The sequence below is a fragment of the Lagenorhynchus albirostris genome, chromosome 19 (genome assembly GCF_949774975.1).
Source record: "Lagenorhynchus albirostris chromosome 19, mLagAlb1.1, whole genome shotgun sequence".
Lineage (NCBI taxonomy): Eukaryota > Metazoa > Chordata > Mammalia > Artiodactyla > Delphinidae > Lagenorhynchus > Lagenorhynchus albirostris.
The window spans coordinates 12,677,234-12,701,428 of record NC_083113.1 but is presented as its reverse complement, the minus strand read 5'-3'; the positions used below and the strand labels follow the sequence as shown (position 1 = coordinate 12,701,428).

At 55.2% G+C, this 24,195-nt stretch overlaps 3 protein-coding genes across 15 annotated transcripts in view; 2 read left to right on the top strand and 1 right to left on the bottom strand.

The window, feature by feature from the left end:
• LOC132509196 (POU domain, class 2, transcription factor 2) overlaps nucleotides 1-3,756 on the top strand; it is a 110,691-nt gene extending 106,935 nt beyond the window's left edge. For 5 of the 9 annotated variants that reach the window (XM_060129858.1, XM_060129857.1, XM_060129856.1 and 2 more), the window contains 3 exons: nucleotides 47-248; nucleotides 382-455; nucleotides 709-3,756. In XM_060129858.1, coding sequence (XP_059985841.1) covers nucleotides 47-248; nucleotides 382-455; nucleotides 709-1,040 — 608 coding nt within the window. In that variant the 3' untranslated portion in view covers nucleotides 1,041-3,756. The remainder of the gene's footprint in view (nucleotides 1-46; nucleotides 249-381; nucleotides 456-708) is intronic. The other 4 variants (XM_060129863.1, XM_060129862.1, XM_060129861.1 and 1 more) reach the window with 1 other exon arrangement.
• A 5,985-nt stretch (nucleotides 3,757-9,741) lies between these two features.
• Nucleotides 9,742-22,263, bottom strand: ZNF574 (zinc finger protein 574). Of its 3 annotated transcripts, none has more exons than XM_060130446.1 (2): nucleotides 22,104-22,263; nucleotides 9,742-12,705 (listed from the first exon to the last, which is right to left on the bottom strand). In XM_060130446.1, the coding sequence occupies exons 1-2, from the start codon at nucleotides 22,255-22,257 to the stop codon at nucleotides 9,998-10,000; spliced, it is 2,862 nt and encodes a 953-aa protein (XP_059986429.1). In that variant the 5' UTR covers nucleotides 22,258-22,263; the 3' UTR covers nucleotides 9,742-9,997. The 3 variants fall into 3 exon arrangements, with proteins under 3 accessions (XP_059986429.1, XP_059986430.1, XP_059986431.1); XM_060130447.1 differs by lacking the exon at nucleotides 22,104-22,263 and adding an exon at nucleotides 15,109-15,275; XM_060130448.1 differs by lacking the exon at nucleotides 22,104-22,263 and adding an exon at nucleotides 13,594-13,710.
• Nucleotides 19,408-24,195, top strand: part of GRIK5 (glutamate ionotropic receptor kainate type subunit 5) — a 51,828-nt gene continuing 47,040 nt past the window's right edge. Inside the window, exon 1 of one of the 3 annotated variants that reach the window (XM_060130444.1) lies at nucleotides 19,408-19,591. The gene's annotated coding sequence lies outside the window, so the exon portion shown is untranslated. Of the gene's footprint in view, nucleotides 19,592-21,408; nucleotides 21,841-24,195 lie in introns of those variants that run through there. The other 2 variants (XM_060130443.1, XM_060130445.1) reach the window with 2 other exon arrangements.

The window sequence follows — 24,195 nt, the reverse complement described above, 5'->3', positions numbered from 1 at the left end:
GACGAGTGGAAGCTGAAGTCTCCATCTCTCTGTCTCTCTCTGGCAGTTACTACCTTATCCTCAGCTGTGGGGACCCTCCACCCCAGCCGGACAGCTGGAGGGGGTGGGGCCGGGGGCGGGGCCGCGCCCCCCCTCAATTCCATCCCCTCTGTCACTCCCCCACCCCCGGCCACCACCAACAGCACAAATCCCAGCCCTCAAGGCAGCCACTCGGCTATCGGCTTGTCGGGCCTGAACCCCAGCACGGGGTAAGTGGGCAGCTGCAGGTAGGAGGCTGTGGGGAGAAGCAGGGCCGCTGCTGCTTTCGGGGTGGGGAGCTGCGCCCCCAGTTCTGTGGGAGGGTCTCTGCCCGCGCTAATGCCTCTGCTTTGCCTCTTGCAGAAGCACAATGGTGGGGTTGAGCTCCGGGCTGAGTCCAGCCCTCATGAGCAACAACCCTTTGGCCACTATCCAAGGTGCGTGCTCCCGCATGTCACTCCCCTCGCCGCCAGCCCTGTTCCCCAGGGCCTCGATCCCCCATCCCATTCCTGCTCCAGCCATGCCATCCTGCCCCTGCACACTGCATCGCTCGCCTCTTCATACCCATCTCACCTTTGGGGAAGGTGTGAGGGGTGCTGATGGGGGTCCGTGGGTCAGACGGGAAGACGGGGCACTGCGGGTGGGACGCCGGAAGGTGCCCCCAGCCCAGCCTCTCTCTCTCCCCGCCAGCCCTGGCCTCTGGTGGAACCCTGCCCCTTACCAGCCTTGACAGCAGCGGGAACCTGGTGCTGGGGGCGGCTGGCGCGGCCCCAGGGAGTCCGGGCCTGGTGACCTCGTCACTCTTCTTGAACCACGCCGGGCTGCCCCTGCTCAGCGCCCCGCCTGGTGTGGGCCTGGTCTCGGCAGCCGCGGCGGCCGTGGCGGCCTCCATCTCCAGCAAGTCTCCTGGCCTCTCCTCGTCCTCGTCCTCGTCCTCGTCGTCCTCCTCCACTTGCAGTGAGGCGGCAGCACAGACCCCTGGAGGCCCAGGGGGGCCCGAGGTAGGGTCCAAGCCTGAGTGAGGGCCCGCCACGCCTCCCCTCCTCCTCCTCTGACCCCCGCCTCCGTCCCCCACCTGGGAAGAGGGCGAGGAGGCCATTGGTGGGGATGCAGAGGGTCCTCAGAGCAGGAGTGACGAGGGAGGAAAGACCAAAAAACAAGAAACAAAAAAACAACCAACCAAAAAGAAAGAAAGAAAGAAAGAAAGAAAGAAAAGAAACCAACAGAAAAAAGAAAACCAAAAATAATCACAAAGAAACCAGCTGCCCCAAAGGAACAAGAGGTGAAAAACAAACATTAAAAAAAAAAAAAAGAAAACCAAAAACAAACAAAAAATCCCTCACCAAACCGAACAAACCAAAAACCAGTCTCGAGCCAGACCTTAGTGTGCTCACCCTCACTGCTACGACACCAAATAAGAACCCCAGCCAGGGGCGGAGAAGCCTCGGCAGGGCGGACACGCGGGCCCCTGGCTGCGGGGCGAAGCCTCCCGCTGCGTGTGGCGTGGGCAGAGAAGGAAAAAGAGAATGTACCAGCCTCCCAGCCGCAGCCCTCAGTCCTGGGCCAGCCAAGGCAGGGAGGGCACAGCCTGGGGCTGATGGGGTGGGCTCAGAACCACCCGCCAAATATTCCTTTCCAGAAGGTGAAAGAGAAAGGGCCTGAACAACTTTACACCAAATATTCAGTAGCTTCATCCAAAGGATGTACAGAATTTTTAGCGTTGTGCTCAACAGAATGTGTCCCTGTCATGTGTCCCCCCTCTCGCCTGGCCCCCAGCTCTCCCTGCCCGGGCAGGGGGGTCTCGCTTTAACCTCCTCCCTCCCCCAGCCAGGGGAGAGTTCAGGGGAAGGCCTGGGCTGACTTTTCACCCCTTGTACCTCCCCCTTTTTCCCTTTGAAGGGTGGGCTAGGCCGTTTTGCCAAGTTCTAGCTCTCACATGTCCCCCCTCAACCCTGTCACCCTCCTCTGCTCTGGAATCTCCCCCCCATCCCTAGTCCGAGGGAAGGTGGAAGCTTCAGGCAAGAGAGGATGAGGTGAGGGCTTTCAAGCTGTCTTTTTTTCCATCCTCGTCTGTCAGTTTCCCTGAAAAAAAAAAAAATTCATATTCCAGTGCCTATCCGTGGGATCCTTCACGTTCTTTGACATTGACCAGAAACCAAAAAGAGAACTCACCTCGCTCTTCCCACCCTGTGCCCCTCCGATGCTGGCAGATGCCTCTTCCTCTCCCCTCACACACATGCACACACGCACGCACCCCAGTGGTGGGGTTCCTCGAGATGGCGTCCCCATCAGGGTCCGTGTGGCAGGGACAGTGCCGTGACCTGTGGCCCCCATCCGAGAGGGCGCTGTGGTGGCCACCACTCCCACAAGACCTCCCTCAAGTCTTGGCTGGACCCTGTGTTTGCCCAGCCCTGGACACATCTCGACGGACAGAGGAGAGACGCTGCTGGGAGCCACGTTGCCCTCCTGCTGTTGTGGAGGCCAACAAAGTTCTGAACCAAAAAAACAAAAACAAAAAACCAAACAATAAATTAAAACTAGAAAAAAAAAGAATTTATAGATATATATATATTTAAGGGAAAGAAGACGAGGACTCTTCAAAGGATACGAAGGAGCCGCGAGGGGGAGCCAAGCCCCTGCACCAGTGGTCCAGGCCCTTGGTCCCCGAGGCGGATGGAAGGACGGATGCTTCTTTCTCTTCACAAATACCTCATGGACGTCGTCTTCGGGAAAGCCGGACGGGGGCGGCTGGGGCAGGGCCTGTCCCTCAGCCAGGGCGGATGGAAGCGGGTGGGCAGGGCTGAGAGAGGGTGTCAGGGACAGGGGTGAAGAGCCCCGAGCTCCCCGCCCCCCCAATCAACTGAAAAAGCTTTAAAAAAAAAACAGGAAAAAAAGGAATAAGAAAGCAAAAAAGAATGGACGAAGGAAAACTAACAAACTTTCGGGTGGTTTGATTCCTCCTTTGAGTTCTTCTTCTGTTCTCTGCAGTCTGTCCTCTTCCCTCTGTCTCCTTTCTCTTGGTCTGTCTCTCCCTCTTCCTTCTCTCCGCTTTCACCTCTCTTAATCTCCTTCTTTCTGTGTCTCTCCTCAAACCAAAGTGTTGCTGTGAAGGACGCGAGCCATTGAAATCAGAGTGGCCCCCGCCCCTCGCCGGGCAGGAGCAGAGGGAGGGGAGAGCCCTGGGAGATGGGCAGTGCCGCCGGACACTTCCGAGGAGAGGCAGACAGAGCCTCAGACACCACCCCGGGCCCCGAGGCCTCAGCGTTCTCTCTCTTTCTTGCCTCCCTTCTCCCACTCGGGAAATGAAACTGTTGAGCTGGGACATGGAGGCAGCAGAGGCTCAGCTGTTTCAGGGGTCTCGGGGTGCCTTGTCTGGGCAGTGGTGGAGTGGCTGCCCCTCCCACCCTGGCACCCATGGGGCCTGGCCTGCCGTCGACCCATCCTCGCCAGAATGTAAGCATCTCCGCTGAACCGACTCCCTGCCCTTACCCTACCTCTGAGTTTGTCCATTTTTATTTCCTGAAGAGAAGGGACTGGCTAGAGGGCCTGGGCCCCAGCCCAAGGGTGGAGAGGGGGCCAAGGGCTCCTGAACAGATAGGAAGGACATTTGAGCAGAGCCAAGTGAAAGGAATTACAACCAAAAACCCCTCTGAGAAGACAGGCAGCATGGAAGGCATGGTGGAGATGACTCAAACAGAAACTATGATTCTAGACCAAAAAAAAGGAAAAAAAGAAAAAAAAAAAAAAAGCAAGAAAAAAAGAAAAAAAAAAAAAGAAAAAAGAAAAAAAAAAAAAAGGAAAGAAAATCCAGGACTCACCACCACCCACTTCATCCTGCTTCCTCTCCATCAAGTCCTGCCACCTGGGACCTTCCTCCACCCCAGTGTGGGAGGAGCGGGGCAGAGGGGAGAGGAGGAAGCAGGGGGCAGGGATGGGGCTGATGCCCTGACATTGGTGGAGGGACCCCTGTGCAGCCGGGGTGGTGGGGACCCTCCCCGTCCGACCCCCATAACTGGGAAAAGAAAAACAAGAAAAAAAGAAAATTCCTGGAAGGGGGAAAAATAACCAAATCCCAAGCTTTAACTACAGCTGTGAAACCAAATATTGGGAAGGGGGTGGGAGGGAGGGAGGGGCAAGTGCGCCCCAGGTCTCCCCCCTGGGCCCCCTCCCCCGAGGACTCGAGATAAGGCACCAAATACCTCATAGAACTTTAATGTTAAAAAATGGAAACCAAATATCGTTGGCTGGGGGCCAGCCAGGGCAAGGGGCCGGGGGCCTGGGGAGCCAGGGTTGGGAAGGTGATGGGGGAGTTCATGCCCCCCAACCCCCTCTGCCCCTTTCACTCCAGTCCCCCACCCCGTCTCGACTCCGGGAAACAAAACTATCTCATCGTTTTTATTTTGTGGTCTGTACAGAGCCTGTGTCCGTGTGTCTGTGTGCGAGCGAGAGAGTTGGGGGGCTGGGGAACTTTACGTGGGGTTGGGGAAGGAGACCCCAGGCTGGGTTCTGGGCTAGGTGAGATGTCTGAGGTGGGGGGCCAGGGGCCTGGGCTAGAAAGGATGATGAATGGGTTGGAGAAAGTGGAAGCCCTCTGAGTTTCTCCTCCCCAACCCTGACCTCCTACTGGAGGGAGGGACAGAGACTGGGTCTACCTAATGGTGGGCCTTTTAATTGTGCCAAAAAAAAAAAAAAAATGCCAGTAACTAAAACACCTCTCTCTGTTCTCTTCTGGGAGGGTGGGGGTGGAAGTGGGAGGGAGGGCTGGGGGAGGGTAAGTAGGGGTCAGTGGAGATGAGGAACCCAAGCCTCTGTATGGATTGGGGCTAAGATCAGAAGGGGTAGTAAGGCTGTGAGTTTCCCGCACATCTCCTCCCTGGGGAAGGCCAAGAGAGGGTCTCCAAGCCCTGCACCCTGGGAAGATGGGGTAAGGGACTAGCCACGTAGTGGGGGACCTCTTGAACTGGCTAGATTTCCCCCCCTACCCAAATCCCAGGGTGCCTCTCTCTCCCTTTAGCCCAGGGTAGGGGGAACTGAGTGAGAGAGAGAGTGAGACAGACTGAGCAAGATTGAGACACGCGGGCCCCCACTGGCCTCTGAGTGGGAAAGGCAAGTGCGAGAGATAAAGGCCTCCAAGAGAAAAAAGAAACAAACCAAAGATTTAACCATTAAAAAAAAAAAAAAACCCACAGACAACTCCGCTACCTTTTTATATGTTGGAAAAAAAAGTGAAAAAAATTTAAAAATAAAAATTTAAAAAAATACACAAAAACTCCAAGCCGCAGTTCCTTCATGCGGTTTGAACTTTGACCTCAGCAGTCTCCAAAGCAAGATGACGATGAGAAAGGTGAACAAAAAAAAGAAAAAATAATGTATATTTTTAAGTATTTGTCCTTGAGATGTTAACTCCTTGTTAAACAAACACAAAAAAGGAGAGAAAAATCCAGAGAGAATTGTTGCTGGGACGGAGACAACTATTTACTATGTCTGTGACCCCTCCCCTCTGCCTCACCCTCCTTTCCTCTTCCCTTTCCTCTATCCCTGCTGCCCCTCCCCCAGCCTGTCCCCCAAGCCCAGGGGCTCAGTATTTATTTATTTATATAATTGCAGGGTGACTGGGGTCCTCTCTCGACAACTTGTAGAGAGGTCCTTTGAATCATGGTAGGGTGGGGAAGGGGCAAGGAGTCTTTGGGGAAAAGCAGGGGCCTGATCTTTGGTCAGTTCCTCTCTGCTAGCTCCTTTCTGGCTTCTTATCCCACTGCTGCCACCATCTCCTCCCAAATCCAAGGCTCCACTGGGGCAAGGTGACGATCCCACCTTGTAAAGATCCGATTGGCTTGGCCCTTTTTGGGGTGGGTGTCTCTCACCTACTCATTTGAAAGACCAAGTTGGAATGGGGATGGGAAGAGGTGGCAAGTGGTGAGTAAGGGAGACCAAGAAGTGGCATCTGGAAATTGAGTAGGCCCTGGAGGAGACCTGCCTCTCCTCCATTCTCAACAAGTTAGCCCCCCTTTCAGTTCTGTTTGACCCCTGTGTTGGTAGCCCCTCCCTTCCCATCCTGTACCCCCTCCCTGTCTCTTCTCGTGGTAGCGGGTTAGCGTTTCAGTGTTCTTAACTCCAATCTGCTTGTTCATTGTACAATGTGCTTCTTTTAAGGCCCCATTTTTGTAACTTGAGTGTGTCATTCATCTGAACAACATCAAAAAATAAAAAATTAAAAACTGTACAGAGAGAAATACAGCCTCTTCTCCCTTGGTCTCCTCTCTGTCTTGGGAAAGGTGGCGGGGAAATCAGGGTATGGGGTGTGTGTGTGCGTGCTGTGGAGGGGAAGGCTTTACTTCTGTTCAGGGAATGTTCAGAAGTAAGACCTGAGCAATTTTGTTTTCACCAATTAAAAAAACAAGCCTCGGGGCTTCCCTGGTGGTGCAGTGGTTAAGAATCCGCCTGCCAATGCAGGGGACACAGGTTCGAGCCCTGGTCTGGGAAGACCCCACATGCCGCGGAGAAACTAAGCCCATGCGCCACAACTACTGAGCCTCCGCTCTAGAGCCCGTGAGCCACAACTACTGAGCCTGTGCTCTAGAGCCCATGCTCTGCAACAAGAGAAGCCACCACAATGAGAAGCCTGCGCACCACAACGAAGAGTAGCCCCTGCTCTCCGCAACTAGAGAAAGCCTGCACACAGCAATGAAGACCCAATGCAGCCAAAAAAAAGAAAGAAAGAAAAGAAAAAAACAAGCCTTGGAACTTAGAATGAATTCAAATTCCTGAATTTAAATCTCAGTTCTGCCATTTTATATGACCTTCAACATGTGAACTTGTGTCCACATCTGTAACACAGAGACAATATGTAGCCTGTGGGGTTGTAAGAATTAAATGAGATGGCGTAGGTGCTTAGGACAGATCTCCAGCACGCTGGCTTCGATAAATGAGAACTATGAGAAATGCAGGAAACAAGTGAGTAGTTCCCTACCTCCATCCACAGAGGACTAACAAGACCCTTTACAAAGAGTTGACTTTGAAGTTGTCTGGTGGTACAAGATACACACCTGACTTCTTTTTCAGAACGACATTAGGTCTCTCATTCACTCAAATTTTTGTGTTCATCTCGACTAAGTCATTTGGCAGGAACAACCGTTCCACAGGCCAGACCACGGGCTGATCCCCAGGACCTCACTGCTGAAAATCTGAAATGGTGTCAATAACTGTGTTTCCTCACTGCCGTCAGGTCTTCTTGCCACTGTTCCATGCTCTAACGTATGCCTGGCACACAGGTGCTGGGATTCTGCAAATTCAATAGTGAGGGATAGGGGAACAGGAGAAAGGAAACGAGTAGGAGAGGGTTTGATCATTTCGAAAGAGAAAATATATTAGTACTGCACTGTTTTGGCAAGAGAGAAAAAGTACTTCTCCAACTCTCAAGCCAAGTCAGTAGGGATGGGGCAGTGGGATGTTGGGCTGGAGGTTCAGAGTAGTACCCGGAGGAAGGTCATTTGTTCCAGCCCCCTGACTGTAGGGGGTGCAGTCAGAACTATACAGACCCAAAAGGTCTTTGGCACCCAGGCCAGCCTGTGACAAGCACAGATGCCACACCTGAGAGCACTCTGGGGCTGAACTAGGCATCCACCTGTAGCCTCATAAACGTGCTCAGCTGCTCTACAGGGTCTCCCCTGTACAGTCATACTTGGGCCTCATATCATCAAGAACATATTGTCACTAGAGGACCACTGTTCTGTCCCCCTGACAGTTCTGCTTAAGCAGCTTCCACATCCAACTAAAACCAAGCAATGCAAGGTTCTTTTTAGTGGGGTCTGCAAGTCACCTGCATCCGAATTGGTGTGTTCAAAACACAGATGCCTAGGTCTCACCAAGACGTGCTTGCTGGATCCAAATCTCTGGGGAAATTGCCTAACACACATGAAAGTTCAAGAACCTTTGCCTGTCCAATGCAAATCCCAGCATCCAAGAAGGGTCTGATTAGTGCGATCTTTTTTAGGAGAGTGGTCCAACTGAGGACCACGGAAGTTTCAGTAGGGTGACGGTGAACAATGGCTTGTTCATAAACATGTTTGCACACATAAACTTTTCTCAGGGTGGGAGTCTAAAGTTTTCATTAGAGGCTCTAAAAAGGAACCACAATAGAGGAAGGGTGATCCCCTCCACTGTCACCCAGCTGCTTCTCTGCTGAAAGCATCTTTATCTTGGGGTCAACCAGGGTTGACCCTCAGGGTTTTTTCCTCCATTCCTGTCCCTTGATTCAGCCTGATTTTTATCTGGTTTTGCAAAGATAAATCCTCCAATTGTTCTAAGCATTTATTTGATATGACTTTCTGGATGTTACAGCTCTTCCTGAAAGGAGGCAGTCTGAGAATGAATCTTCACCTGTGGATTAAGGGGCTCTGGCATGCTGGGCTAAGATGGCTCGAGTCCTTTCTGCAGGGTATGAGGTTACTGAAAGATGGTGCCCACGATCAAAACACTCTGGTCGAAAACAACTGCTTAACATATTAAGCGCTCTACTTCATTAGGAGCTGTCGAGATATCAAAAGGCTGAGTGGTTTACCTTTTAAAAATGAAGAGAAGCATAAGCTCCAGTGCCCACAGAGGGCTACAGGATTGCTGAAGGGAGTCGAGAGTAATGGAGAGGCTGAGTGGGCTGCTCTCAGGCCTCCCTTTCCCCTCGTTTCAATGCAAACAGCTTCCCTTTACCTCTCATTTACTAGGGTTCCGATAAGAATTCTAACAAAAAGACTACAGTAACCTTGGGCGGGGGGTTATTTTTCTTGGAGTGTGGCTCTTAAGAGAAAAGACTAGCATAGGAGCCGAGCATTTCCACCAGTCACACATTCACCATATCCTCTCTCCACTGCCCTCCCCCAAGTATGGAGAAGGCAGAAGAGTGTAGAGGAATGCGTCCAGGTGATTAAACCAAATCAAACTACACTGAAATTCAAGCTCTGCCCTATCTGGTTTGAATGACCTTGGGCAAGTCACTTCACTGCTTTTGACTTCAGACTCCTTTCCTACAAAACATTCTCTTCACGGGATCAGTGTGAAGATCATTCCCAAAAATGTAGGAAAATACTTGAGACAAATTGGGCATTCAAACATCAGTCAGCTACCCCAACCACCCCTCTCCCCACAACCAACATCCGTGGGCTGAGCCAGAGGCCAACTCCAGGTGGGTGTCAGAGCACCTCCCCTTGTGAGGCTTCCTACCCCCAGAGACTGTTACTCAGAATCTTTTCCAATCCCACAGCTGGATCGTGTCCCAGAAGCCACCTCCTCTACTGCCCCGGAGATTGTGCCCTTCCGAGACCTGCGTTCGCCTTCAGGGATGCATAGTGAGAAAATCAGATGGCCTTGGAGGAGAAGGCTCACGTCAGGCCAGAGAGAAGGGGACAGGGGTGGTGAGAACCTGAAGATTTTCCTAAATGTTCCTGCCACCAGCAGAAACAGCTTCAGGCTTTTCTATGGGGCGGTGGGGACCTCTAGTGGCAAGAGAACCATGCTGGCCCCATCTACTACCACAGTGAAGTCCCGGCTCCCTGAAAGCCATGCCCATGGACTCTAGGTCCTCCTTAGTTTCCGTTTACTGAGCTCCACTACTTGCCAGGCCCTGTTCTAGGCACTGGGAATGCAGCCATGAAAAGTCAGACCCAAGAACCTGGGGCTCACAGCTCCCAAATTCCACCACCCCACACGGCCAGGCCAGACAAAAGCACATAAATGTCCAACTCAGTCTTTATTGACCATTTCACCTTGGGGCCAACAGGTGTGTGTGTGGGCGGGGGCACCTTTATGCACGTCAAGGACCCTAGAGCACCCCCCTCAGAAGAAAGAATAAATCCAGTTACAGAACTTACATGGCAGTTGAGAGGGGTGGAAAAGGGGCACAGTATGTACAGAGACTTAAGGGGATGGTAGAGAAAGCTCTTCACCAAGAGGGCATGGTGGTGCTGAAGAGGGACACGAGGCAGGGTCAGCCACTGATCTGGACGCCCTCAGCCTCAGCCAGAGGGTAGATCTCAATGGCCTCCACCAGGGGCAGGGCTTCCACTGCAGTCTCCATCACAGCCAGGCCGACGGCAGCCTCTGCCTCTGCCAGCTGCTGCCGCACAGCTGCCTGATGCTGCTGCTGGTGGGTCTTGCGGTGCTTCCATAGGTTGGAGAAGGAGCGGTAGCTCTTGCCACAATCGGGGCAGGAGTAGGGCCGCTCGCCCGTGTGAATGCGGCGATGTTCTGCCAGGCGCATGGAGATGGCAAAGGCTTTACCACACACTTCACAGGCGAACGGCCGCTCCCCTGTGTGCAGGCGGCGGTGGTCCTTCAGGTGGGTACTCTGACGGAAGGCCTTGCCACAGTCTGGACACGGGTATGGCCGCTCGCCTGTGTGGATGCGCCGGTGTACCTGCAGTGACGTCTCCGTGCTGAACAGCTTCTTGCACTCGCTGCACTCCAGGCCACGGCGTCGGGCAGGGGCCGCAGGGGCCGCAGGTGCCATGCCTCCAAGGGTCGTTGGGGAGGCCACTGGTGTGCGAGCAGCCCGTGGGGCCCGAGGGGCCGGAGGCTCCTTAGCCAGGACCTCCCCAGGCCCAGCAGCTGCGTGGGCTGCCTCGTGGGCCTGCAGCCGAGCAGCTGAGCCCACTTTCTTGCCACAGGTGCCACACTCGAAGCGCCGCGGGGCCTGGGCAGCGGCAGCTGCACAGCGGTGCTCATGCAGCCGCAGCGAGGAAGGGAAGGCAGCACCACAGGACGAGCAGCGGTGGGGCTGGCGCCCGGCATGGGCCACAAGCTGGTGAACCTCCAGCAGCCGTCGCAACAAGAAGGAGCGGGGGCACTCGCGACACTTGTAGGGGTACTCGCCCGTGTGGTGGTAGCGGTGCATGAGCAGGCGGTAGGGGCGGTGAAAACGCACTCCGCACTCCTGGCAGCGGTAGGGGAAGTGCTGGGCATGCACCAGGCGGTGCTGTCTCAGGGTGGAGCTCTGTGTGAAAGCCTTGCCGCAGTCCCCACACCGGTAGGGTCGCTCCCCTGTGTGTGTGAGCCGGTGGCGGGCCAGGTTGGCGGGTGAGTTGAAAGGCTTGGAGCAGTCTGGGCAGGGGAAGGGCCGTTCACCTGTGTGTGTGCGCAGGTGGTTACGCACGTGAGACTTCTTCTTGAACATCTTGCCGCAGATGCTACACTTATGGCGCCGTTCCAGCCGGTGCACAAAACGCTGGTGCCGTGTCAGTTGCAATGCCTTGCCAAATTCACGGCTGCACAGGAGGCAGCGGTAGGTGCCTGGGGCAGCAGGCCCTGCTGGGCTCTCCTCAGCAGCTGGGGGCTCCGGGGCCTCTGGCTCTCCAGTCTCTGCTGGGGCTGGCTCAGGGAAGCCAATGACAGGCTCCTCCGGTGGGACTGGTGTTGTGGGCAGAGGGACACCCCCAACCCCATGGGTACGCCGGTGATAAAGGAACTTGGTGAGGTTGACAAAGGTCTTTCCACATGGACACGAATGCAGAGGATTTGGGGTGTGGGCTCGCCGGTGGGCCAGGAGGAGGGCCTCTGTGCCAAAGGCCAGGCCACAGTCCACACACAGGAAATGAGACTCGCTGCTGTGGTCTCCGAGGTGCTGGTCCAGACTGGAAGGGCTGGGGAAGACACGACTGCACAGGGGGCACTTAAAGACACCCTCCCGGTGACTCCGCAGGTGCTGCTGCAGCTGGTGAGGTGAGAGAAAGAGCTGGTCACAGGCTGAGCAGAAGAGCTCCTGGGTGGCTGCCCCGCCTGGCTCTCCACTGTTGTTCCTCCGTGCCCTGCGCCCCCGGCGATCGCGTCCAATGGCTTCACCGTTGCGCAGCTCATAACTGTGGTCAGAGGATGGCAGGGGGTCAGGCTGAGACACAGGCACCTCTGCAGGTGATGGGGTCAGAGTCTCCTGCTGCAAGGCAGGCTCCTCAGACTCTGGGGCGGGAGCCGGGAAGTGGGTGGCCTGATGCTCCAGGAAGTCGCCTGGCAGCTGGAAGAGCTGCGAGCACTCAGAACACTTGTAGAGGAGCAGCTCCACCTCAGTCACCACCTCGGTGGTGGCAGCGGCAGAGGGGACAGCTGCCCCTTCCCCACCCTCTTCTGCCTTGCGGTATGAGTGCTCCACAGCCACGCGGGCCTGGCCCACGGGGGACCCCAGGACAACTGGGGACCCCAGGACAACTGGAGCCGGAGGCTTGGTGGGAGTGGCCCTGAGGTGCGTCTGCCGGTGGTTCAGCCAGAGCTCCTGGCTGGCGAAGAGAGCCTTGCAATCCACACACTCATAGTGGATGGTACTGGCGCTCAGGGGGGGCGCCTTGGGTGGTGGCTCAGCTGGCGCTGCCTCCTGGGGCGCCATCATCTTCAGGTGCAGCTCCTGGTGTTCCAGGAGCTGGCTGGGTGACATCAGCAGCTGCCCACACTCCAGGCACTGGTACTGGCTCTCCTGCACTAGGGTCTGATAGAGGCCCGTGCCAGAAGCTGCCTCTGTGGCCACAGTGACTCCAGGGTCAGCCACACCCACCAGCTCAAAGTGCTGCTGGGGCACGTGGGAGTTCTGATGCATGAGCACCTCCTCCAGGGATCCATACAGCTGGTTGCACTCAGAGCAGACATAGCGGTGCTCAATGTATAGGACTGTCTCCTCTGACTCCTCAGTCATGACGGCGGCAAGACCCTGGGCTGGGAGAAGTGGGGACAAATTGTATCTAAGCCACTGCTTCCTCAGTCCTTCCCAGGGAAAATTCTTTCCCTTTATCATTTCCCTACCAAAATCCTACATCAATTTCCCCATCTAACTTCTTGCTTCCATATTTCCACTCCCTAACAATCCTTCCTCTCTTGAACACACAAGAGCACCAAGCACAAAACCTTCCCCGCAGTCCGTTCCCAGTGAATCTGCCCAAATCTCACCTCTGCATCAACTAGCATTAAACTCCACCTACCAGATCCTTGCAACCTGTCCAATCTCTCATTCTCATGCCTCACAGCTGGCCCAAAGCCCCAACCCATCACACAGGACCCTCTTCCTTCCACTGACTCTTCTTACCAACATACTACCCCATCCCTACCCCCAACTGCCGGGGAGAGTCCTCACACAGGCCCAAACCACCCACTGTTCAGAGCTTCACTCCTCCTCTGCTCCCACCCCCAGGTTCTCTATCTGTTTTTACACCCTGACCACTCAAACTGCCCCAGGGCCCTGCCACTTTCGGCACCCTCTCATGGTGCAACCCTCCTCCTTTGTACACAGCTTGTCACCCGCTAACTTTCTCCCTTTGATGCCCAGGTTCCTCACATCAATAAACTTTTCTCACATTGGCCTAACCCATCTCCACACGCAGACCTTTTCCAAACCTTAACCACTTCCCCGTGATCCCCAGATCCCCCTCTTCAAATTATTTAACTCCCTCTACAAATCAAGGCCCTCTCCCACAACCCTAAGGGCCTATCCAGGACACCCAAACCCATCTTCACAAAAGCCTAATCCTTTCTTCACATTCAGACCCTTCCCACCACCCTAACTCATGTTTCCAGGGCACCCAGACACCCTTCACATTAATCACCTACCTCTTCTGTCCACTGAGACATCATCTACAATTCTCTCTGGGGTACCCAGACCCCCTCTTCATACTGATTTAAACCCTCCTTCTTTATGGACAACCACCCTAGACCATTCAGGGATTCCCAGAACCTCTCTTCACATATTCTTCTTTGCAAAAAAGACCCCTCCCACCCTAACCCATTCTTGGGATACCCAGACCCCTCTTCTTTACAAAAAGACCCACCCTCACCCTAACCCATTCTAGGGACAGACTCCCGCCACCTCACATTATTAGCCTAACCTTTTCTTCTTTGCAAAAAGACCCCCTTCCTCCCCACCCCAACCCATTCTAGGGATGCCCAGACAACATTCTTCGTATCAACCTAAACCCCTCTTATTTGCAAAAAGACCCAACCCCACCCTAACCCATTCCAGGGATGCTCAGACCCCCTCTTCATATCAAAATTCCTCTTTTCCACAAAAAGATCCCACACATACTCTATTACAATCCAAGGATATACGGACTATACTTCATAATGGCTTAAACTCCTTTCCCACATACCCCTCCCACTGTCCAAATCTCATTAAGAATACCGTGAAACCCCCTCTTAGGCAAAACCCCTCCTACCACCACCCTAACCCTGATAGATAGCCAGATCCCTCTTCCTCACACCCAGGGCCCTCTGACCATCCTACTACCCTGCGGCTACCCAGACCTCCCCAGCTTAACACACAGATCTCTCTCACCACCCTAACCCCCTCCAGGGATCCCCAATTCCTACTCTTCACCTTGACCTAATTCCTAGTACTTTTCAGAAAGACCATTTCTCCTCAAGTTATTCTAGGGATACCCAGACGCCAGTTTCACTTAACATAAAACATAACCCTTCTTTGCACAGAGACCCCTCTCAACCCATTCCAAGGGTACCCAACGCGCCCCCCCCCACTGTGGTTTAACTCTTCACATTAATGTAACCCCATTCTTCACACCGGGACCTCTCCCTCAGCTCTAACTCTCCCCTCTAGGCACATCCATTTCCTGATATCTTTTCACACCAAGACCCCTCTCATTGGCCTAACTCTCCAGGAATAACTAGAGTTTCTCTTTACGGTAACTTAACCACCTCTGTTCTCACGGCCTAAACCCCTCCCTGGGCACCCTACTGCCCTCTAACCATCCACCCTCCTTCGGTCCTGGACTGTCCCAGCGCCCAGCCCTTTGCCGCGTACTCCCAGGAGCCTTGGAGACCCTCCCGGGGGCAGCTCTAACGCCTCCCTTACCACCCAGGTCCCTGCCAGCCCCCAGCCCAAGCCCCGTCCCTCCTCGCCCTTCCCAGGACTCTGGCCCCTTTCCCACCCGCCACCCCGGCCCGGGCCCCGCCCAGCTTCCCGCGCGCCCCGCGGGCCGTTGGTACCGCTCCGCCCTCATCTCCCGGCGCGCGCCCCCCTCCGGCCCTCAGTGCGCAGGCGACGTGACGAGTGGAGACCGCGGGGGGAGGGTGGGGAGCCCGGCCGGCCTTCACACGCCCGCCCGCACTTACCCGCCTCAGCCGTCTCGCACCCCCCGGGCCCCGGCCCGGGCCGCAGCTCCCCTCGCGCGGCCACCCTAGCGCTACGCCCTCTCTAGCTCCCGCCGTCTCCTCTCGCCTGCTCCGCAGCCTCGCTCTCGCCCCCAATCACCCTCAGGAACGCCCCTCCCACCTTCCTCGTCGGCCGCCGCGCCGATGGCGAATGAGCCCAATCATCGCCCGTCTGGCCCCTGCCGTTCTGCCAATCGACGCTCACGTCTCCGAGCCCTGGGCCAATAATATGTGACGTTTGGATCCCCCGCAGCGCCCAACCAATCCTCCAGCGACGTTCTCTCACCGGCCGGCCCCCGGGTTGATAGTGCCCGCCCCCTTACGCCCCCTGAAGGATGTTCCTCCTCCACCTCCTCAGCGATTCCGTTTGAAGGCTCTAGAGGGGAGGACAGCGCGGTGACGTCAGACGGCGGAGCGCTGCTTCGGGCGCCATGTTGGGGTTGCCGGTCGGGAGGTGACTCGGGGTCGAGGGGTAAAGTGGGGGAAATTGAGGTACCCGACACTCGGAGGGCGGAGGCGGGGGACTCGAGGCGCAGGAATCCCAGAGGAAAGAAAGGAGAGAGTGAAGCACAGTCAGCGCGAAGGGGAGACGGGAAACTATAGCACCAGTTGCAGGGAGAGAAAAAGGGGAAATCAAGGCTCCAGACTCACTTCATTAGAAAGAAGGGAATAGGGACTTCCCTGGTGGCGCAGTGGTTAAGAATCTGCCGGCCAATGCAGGGGACACAGGTACGAGCCCTGGACGGGGAACGTCCCACGTTGCCGCCGAGCAACTAAACCCATGCGCCACAACTACCGAGCCTGCGCTCTAGAGCCCGTGAGCCACAACTACTGAAGCCCGGGCGCCTAGAGCCTGTGCTCTACAACAAGGGAAGCCACTGCAATGAGAAGCCCGGGCACCGCAACGAAGAGTAGACCCCGCTCTCTGCAACTAGAGAAAGCCCGGGAGCGGCAACAACAACAAAAAAAACCAACATAGCCAAAAATAAGTTAATTAATTTTTTAAAAAAGAGGAATAAAGGCAGCAAGAAGGAAGGGAAGAAAAACCGAGGGACTCTTGAGGGAGGGGGAGAAGAAATGTCGGAGGAAAAACAAGGAGAGAAGGAATCTGAGGGAACAATGAAAACCTGAAGCATAAGGGAGGAAATGTGAAATGGAGGAGAAAACATAAAATCGGGGACGGGCAGTTTCATTTGTTTTGTTTTCTATTCGTGATTATTTAATAACCGGCTACGATATGCCAGGTCAAGGTTAATCTTTGTAGGGATAGAGAAGGAACAAGAAAAGTCTGTGCCCTCGTGGAGTTTACATTTTAGTGAGGGTAGAAAATACCAGGTACAAAAATAAATGGAGACAGCCAGTGACAGTGTTGTAAAGAAAATACAGCAGGTAGGCAGAGGGTGTGGAATGAACTTGGGTGGGCCTCTCTCGGAGGTCACTGAGGAATGACAGGAAGGAGCTAGCCAGTAAACTACTGATGGAAAGTATCCAGATGGATCATCATTTTTCCCCAAGCTCCCCTCAACCCAGGCCCTGGTCCAAGAGAATCTCAAAGGAAACCAAGTCCAGGACAGTGTCTCTTTATTATCAAGGCTTTCAGAGCCAGGACAGACAGGACAGAGGAAGTTGCAATGGGGATCTCGAGGGACCCTTCTTTCCCTGCCATGGTACCCACAGGCTTCCTCTAGCCAAGGGCAGAGGTCTGAATCCCTGCCTATTGGGAAACCTAGTCCCTGACCCACCTCCCTTACTCAAGTGTCACTAAGGTCTCAGGCCAATCCCGACCCCAGGGCTGAGCCAGTGGGTGTGACAGTGCCCAGTCCTCAGACAGCTCAGGCAGTTTCATTTGAAGAAACAGGAAATGTAGGGGGTAGATGACCTGAAGGACAACCAGGGTGAGAACCTGAAGAAAGTGACCCTGTAATGTCTGGATTATATTCTCCTTTCTTCTAGGGTGCCCCCCTTCCAGGCTGATGCCCCCAAAGCTCAGGGAAGCTGGAGTACCTATATGTTCAAGGAGCTCTGGCCATTCCTACTCAACGTCCCCTTCTGGCCCTCAGAGCCTTGGGAGCAAGTTGCCCCAGCACTGTTATGTATCCAGTGCTACTTCCCAAGGACAGGAGCTGCAAGAGATTCACTTGTTCTAACCGCCCCCCCGCATTTCTCAGATGAGTAAACTGAGTCTAGAGGAATTGGTCATTTACTTTCCTAAGGCCAAAAAGCTCCTAGGGGACCCCAAACACTGAGTCAGACCTAGGTCTGACTCTTCAGCCACTCTTGCTATGTCCTTCGATTGGATTCTAACTGGGTATCCTAACTTTCTATTAGATTAAACTCTAACTCCAGATCCATGTAATCAAACCAGGCTGCCTGGATTGGAATCCTGGCCCTGCCACTTCTTAGCTGTTGTCTTGGGCAAGTCAGCTCCTCTGTGCCTCAGTTTCCTCACTTGCAGGATAATAGCTCCTGTCTTGTGTGGTTGTGAGGCACAGAGTAAAAGCTATGTAAGAGTTAAGTGCTGGAGGGGTTGCGGAGAAAAGGGAACCCTCCTACACTGTTGGTGGGAATGTAAATTGGTGTAGCCACTATGGAAAACAGTATGGAGGTTCCTCAAAAAACTAAAAATAGAGTTGCTTTATGATCCAGCAATCCCACTCCTGGGCATATATCCAGACAGAACTATAATTTGGAAATATACACGCACCCCTATGTTCATAGCAACACTATGTACAGTAGCCAAGACATGGGAGCAACCTAAATGTCCATCAACAGATGAATGAATAAAGAAGATGTGGTATATATACAATAGAATAGTACTCAGCCACGAAGAAGAATTAAATAATGCCATGTGCAGCAACACGGATGGACCTTGAGATTATCGTACTACGTGAAGTAAGTCAGAAAGAGAAAGCCAAATACCATAATGATATCACTTATATGTGGAATCTAAACTACAACACAAATGAAGATACCTACGAAACAAACAGACTCACTGGTATAGACAACAGACTTGTGGTTGCCAAGGAGGTGAGGTGGGGGAGGGAAGGATTGAGAGTTTGGGATTAGCAGATGAAAACTATTATATGTATGATGGATTAAACAACAAAGTGCAAAACAACAACAAAGTGCTACCATATAGCACAGGGAACTATACTCAATATCCCGTGATAAACCATAATGAAAAAGAATATATATGTATAACTGAATCACTTTGCTGTACAACAGAAATTAACACGTAAATCAACTATACTAAAGTAAGATTTTTTTAATTAAAAAAACTTTTAAATCTATGTAAGAGGTTTTTTGGGTTTTTTTTTGTGGCCTCTCACGTTGCAGAGCACAGTCTTCGGACGCACAGGCTCAGCGGCCGTGGCTCACGGGCCCAGCCGCTCCGCGGCATGTGGGATCTTCCCGGATCGGGGCACGAACCCGTGTCCCCTGCATCGGCGGGCGGACTCTCAACCACTGTGCCACCAGGGAAACCCAAGAGTTATTTTTATTAGGATCTCAAGGAGCCTAGTAATAATAGCTAATGTGTCTTGAGTGTGTTATGACTTGCTAAGTATTATGCTCAGTGCTTTCCATGCATCATACAGTTTAATCCTCTCAATAACCCTCGGAGGGAGGAACTATTGCTCTCACTTTGCAAAGAAACTGAGGCTCAGAGAAATTAAATAACTTGCCCATCATTAGGAAGAGACAGAGCCAGGATTGTAACCCAGGAGTTGACTCCAAGGTCTATACTCTTGGCTCCCAGGCTCTACTGCCTGACAGGTGGGACGTCCAGAGTGGCATGCTAAATGGATGAATGCAAGAAGTAAAGGAAAGAAGTTGGTGGTAACCAGTGAGCTCTAAGGCTAGTAATCTGGATTTGCCCTCACGATGAAATCACCAGGGGCAGGAACCAGATAACCTGGAAGCTAGACTCAGCCTTTGACAGGCTCCATGCCCTGGGGCAGAGTCTCACTCCTGTCCACTTGAAAATGGAAGGGTCAGGCTTGATTTATCAGGCCCCTTTCTGCTGCGACCTTCTGCTTGTATTTCCCAATTTATCTGGATTGACTAGGTCCCTTCACTTCAGATGATACAGGAGTAACCTGAGGCCTGCGTCAGTTTTTCTGGAGATGGTGGCACAGGACTAGGACTTCTGGGACAGGTTCAATCCAGGATAGGCATTCTACGCTGGGGTCCCTGCATAAGCAAAGGCCTAGAGGCCAGGGCGAGTCTGCGCTTTCAGAGCGAGCTGGAGCTGAGGGTGGGTGTTGGGGGCCCCTTAAGTAGGGCGAGGAGGTATATGTAAAGTCGGTGGGCCTTCAGGGTCAGATGTATATGTCAGAAGCATGTGGGGGATGCAGGGGGCCTCCCATGCCAGGCCGATGTGAGAGTTGCCACGTGCAGAGTGTATGCGCGCGAGGCATGCGGTCACGTGTGCTGGGGGCTGCACGTGAGTGTCTCAGTGTCTCCTCCCCATCACGAGCATTGGGGGTGGTGGTGAGTCATGGACTCAGCCTTCAGCGCCAACTGTCATGTTCCTTCCCCCAAAATTTCACCCCCCACCCAGCCATGCACCACCCACCCCCACTCCAAGATCTGTATCTCTGCTTCTCTCTTCCATCCCCCTGCCCTGCTCAGCTCTCTCCAAGAGGGAGGGAGTCTTCCACTTCTGCTGGCTCTGCCCTCCAGCTCCCTGCCCTTTCCCACTGACTATGCTTGGGTGAATCTTCTCCCACCCACTCAGGTCCCCAGGATTTCTTTCTGCATGATGGAGAATTCTCATACTCACCACCCATCCCTTCACCTCCATGGGGACTATTTCTATTTCTGGGGGCTTCTCCCTTTTCTCCATGGGCCGGCTGCTCCTGCCTCAGTGGGCCTTTTGTGTCCACATTCTGCCTTTGTGGGTTTTCTGGTGTCTGTGGGCCTCCCTCCATTTCCGTGACCCTCTCCCACTTTTCTTGGCCCTCCTCCTTGTCTCTGTAATATGCATCCTTGTTCCAGTGTCTGTGGTCCTCTCCTCCTGTCCATGGTCTTCTCCTGTCACTATGGACCACTCTCCATGCCTGAGGAGTGCTTTCTGTTCCTGTGGGCCTCTCTCCATCTTCCTGGGGGCTCTCTGAGTCCATGAGCTGCCCCCTGTCCCCATCTTCATGGGGGGCTCTCTGAGTCCACGAGCTGCCCTTGTCTCTGAGGTCCTTAGCTTGTCTCTGTGGTCTGCTCCCTGGTCTAGATGACCCTTTCTTTGCTCTGGGCTTTTCCCTGTCCTTGTCCTTGTGGGGTTTGCGGACCTTGGTCCACCTCTGTGGCTCTTGATGGCTGTCTTGCTGTTTCTCTGCATTTTTCTTCATCTCTGTAGCCCTCTCCCCCAGCTCCATGGCCTTCTCCCCAGGTCTCCCTGCCTCTCAGCTGTGTCTCTGTGGACTCCTGTGCCCAAGGGCTGCCTGGGCAGGGCGGTGGCATGGTGTGGTGGAGGAGGTGGCGACGGGTGGGCCCTCTGTCCAATGCAGCGCCTTCCCCTCATCAGCATTCTCCTCTCCGGGGGCCCCCCAGCTCGGACCAATACGGGCTCCCCCTCCCCTGACTCCCATCGCTCCATCTCTCTCTCTCTCTCTCTCTCTCTCTGACTGCCTGCCTCCCTCCTGCCCACCCTCCTCCCCGTCTCCCTCCCTCCCTCTTTCCTTCCCTCCCTCCCTCATCTCTCTCCCCCCCGCCCCCCTGCGCTCCAGGACCCAGCGCGGGCGGCAGGCGGGCAGGCAGGCGGCAGCCTCGGAGGGGAGAAGGAGAAGTGGTGGTGGTGGCCGCGGCTGCGGTGGCAACCAGCAGCAGGAAGGCAGGCCCAGCTGGGGACCCGGAGCCGGCGGCTGCTTCTCACAGGGAACCAGGGGTCCATGGCCAGGCCCTCCTGCTGAGGCCCTGCGCTGGGTGCCCCCGGGACACCCCCCCCTCCTCCTTCTCCCTCTCCCACCTGCTTCTCTCCATCCTCCCCTCCCTCCTCCTCTCCCTCCTCCCTATCTCTCCACCTCTCCAGCCCTCTCATCACTCTTTGGGTCTCCCAGCACCCCATCCTCCCCAGGCCCTCCACTCCTCTGCCTCTCCCCGCCCCCAGCATGCTTTCCCGTGGGGGCTGAGGGCTTGAGGTCCACAGGCCCTAGCCTCTTCCAGGGCAGGGCCGGGGCTCCAGGGGGGAGGGGGGAAGGGGTGGCCCCCTCCCCCCCACCAAGCCCTCCCCTCCCCCACTTCTCCCGATGGCCAGCTTCCTTGTCTCCACCCAGTCCTCGCCCCCCGTGGCCCCCCCAGGCCGGCCTGGCTAGGGGAGGGGGCGGGGGCCCTTGCCTGGGCCGGCTTCCCCCTCCCCCGGCTCTGCCTGTGCCCCCTCCCTTTCGTTTTCACCTTCCTCCCTCCTTCCCCTCCATTTGCTCCTTCCCCCTCTCCTCTCTCCCCTTCCCTCCTCCATTTTCTCCTTTCCCCTTCCTCCCCTCCCCGGCCCGCCCTCTCCTCTTCCACCTGTCCTTCCTCCCTGCGCCCCGGGAGCACCCCCATTTTGGGTTAGTTGGGGGCCACTGCCGGAGGTGGGGGAGGGGGCCCTCTGGACTGCCCTCTCCCCCCGCCCCAGCCACACCGCCCAGCGTCAGAGCATCTCCTCCTTGTCGTTCCTCGGGCCTCGAGGGAGCCCAGCCCTCCGTCCCACCAGGATCCGTGAGTGTCTGCAGGATGGGGGTTGGGCTGGGGCCGGGCCTGGGTCCTGGAAGGCTGGGCTCACTGCGGCCTGGTGGGGGGCCCCGCATTCCCCTGCTCCCCGGAACGGCAGATACCCTCCCCCACCAAGGGCCTGCCCTGCGCCCTCCATCTCCCAGCCTTCCTTCCCCTTGGCCTTTCCTCACCCCTTCTTCTGGGTACAGAGCTCATCTTGCCTCCCAGCCCCCAGCTGCTGGGCTCCTGAGGGGCTGGCTGGCTCTTACTTGCGGTCTCACTCCCTCTCCGGGACTCCTGGCTGGTCTCCGCCCCTGCTTGCTCCAGCCTCGGCCCCGCGGTGACCGGCTCTGCTCTCTCACACTGTTTCAGTCTCTCTTCTTTCCTCTGAGCCTCATCCTCTCTGCCTGCCATGCGTCCCATCCCAGCCGGTCTGTATCTCCTGGAAATGTCTTTCCGTTTTGGAATCTCCATTTCATGTGTCTCTTGGGCCTCGCTCTAGCTCTGTCCAACTTGTTTCTCCTTACTGCTAGCCCAGCCCTTTCTTGGTGTGTCTCTGCTGATCTCTGTCTCCGTCTCCCTCTCCTCCCTCTGTCTCTCGAAACTCCCCTGTCTCTCCTCTCTCTCTTTTGGGAGGATCCCATGCCCCGTCTAGCCCTCTCTGCACTGCCCTCTGTCCCCTGTTTGCTTTGCCTTTGCCTCTGCTCCCCTGTCTGCCTCTCTAACTCTGGGCTCGGAGGCTGTCTTCCTCCTCTTACTTTTCTGCTTTCTTCCCCAGATCCACTCCTCGTCCTGTCTCCTCCATCCCTCACTCCTTTAGCAACTGCCCCCCTCCATGGTCCACTTTGTTTTTTCTATGGTGATCTCCCCCCCACCCCCATTCTCTCTTCCCACTTCTCCATTCCTTTGGTTCCCATTCCTTCCCTCCCTTTGGGGCTTGCAGGCTCTGGGAATGACCGCCCCTTCCAAGGTGCTCTGAGTGATGCACCTCTGTGTGGACCTGCCCCCCTTAGGTGGGTGCTTGTCCTGTCTCCTGCCTGTGCCCCTCCAGGTCACTCACTCTTCCTCCCTCAGTTTCCCTCCCTGACTCTCACTTCTCATCTCTCCTTGTTTGGGACTCTGTCTATCTTGTGTCTGTCCCACTTGCCCCTTCCTCTTCTCGAGAGAAACTGTGTGGCTCACATACCTTTTCTCTCTGTCTCTTTCCGACTAGCCCTCCTTCTTTTCAGAGTTTTGCAATTTCTCTTCTCCCCACGGTTCCTGTACCTGTTAGTTGTTTTGCCTCACCTCATTTGCCCTCTCCCCTTTGTGATATCTCTCACTTGCCCACTTGTCTGTCTTCCTACCCTGGCAGGGCCCTTTCCGCTCACTCAGCTGCTGTGTTTCCATCTTTATCTGGCTTTGCCTAAGTACCTGGGCCTATGAGACTCGGGCCTGATTCCCTGCCCCTCCTCTCTCACGCTCTCTGTCTTGTCTCTGTCCCCTTTGGTGTCTCACTTGTAGGTGATGTGTGTGTGTCCTTCTCTCTCATTTAGCCCCAGTTACTTACTTTTGGTCTGTCTGTTTTTCTGTCTGTGCCTTCCTGTACCTCTGTGTCCATCTGCTGCCCCCAGCCCTGTCCCTGGACTGTGTCTTTCGGCTTCCACCCGTGTCTGCCACCTGTGGGTCCCTGCCCTTCTGGCTCCTGTCTCATTCTCGGTCTTTCTATCTATCCTCTAGTCTCTGCTCCCTGATTTGCCCCCAGAAGCCCCTGGTGTCTCAGGATGACCCCTTCACTCCAGCCTCTCTCCTAGCCCCGCCCTCCACATCCCTCCCCCTGTGAATTCTCCTTCCAGCTTCTCCCTGCTTCCCTTGCTCCTCCACCCTTGACAGGCCTTCACCTTAGATGCCGATTACAGTCCACAGGCCCCAGGCTGTGCAGCAGGCCCTCCCATCCCCAGCCTGTCTTTCCCAGAGGTCCCGAGAGAGAGGGGGATCTGCTTGAGGTCACCTGGGAGTCGGTGGCAGAGCAGGGGCTGAGGGCGGGGTCTCTTGTGGCCCTGGCCTAGGTTTTCTGGCTTCAAGGGATGATCTGAACTTTGCATTGTGCCTCTGTCTCCATTAGCAAGTTTCATTCTACCATCTTACCAGCTTGAGCCCTCCTTCTGTGGGCATGAGTGGGGTGCGGGGAGCCCCCCCAGGCTCACCTCACAGCATTCTAGGCCTCTCAGTAACCCCCTCCCATGGAAACCCAAGTGTCCCTTCCCTTGGGGGCATGGCCGTTGGCCAGGGGGCACCATGCATCTGGCCAAACTCATCCCTGCCCAGTGGTCACCCTGCGGAAGCCCAGGGCACCTGGAGCAGTTGTGGGGAGCAGAGACT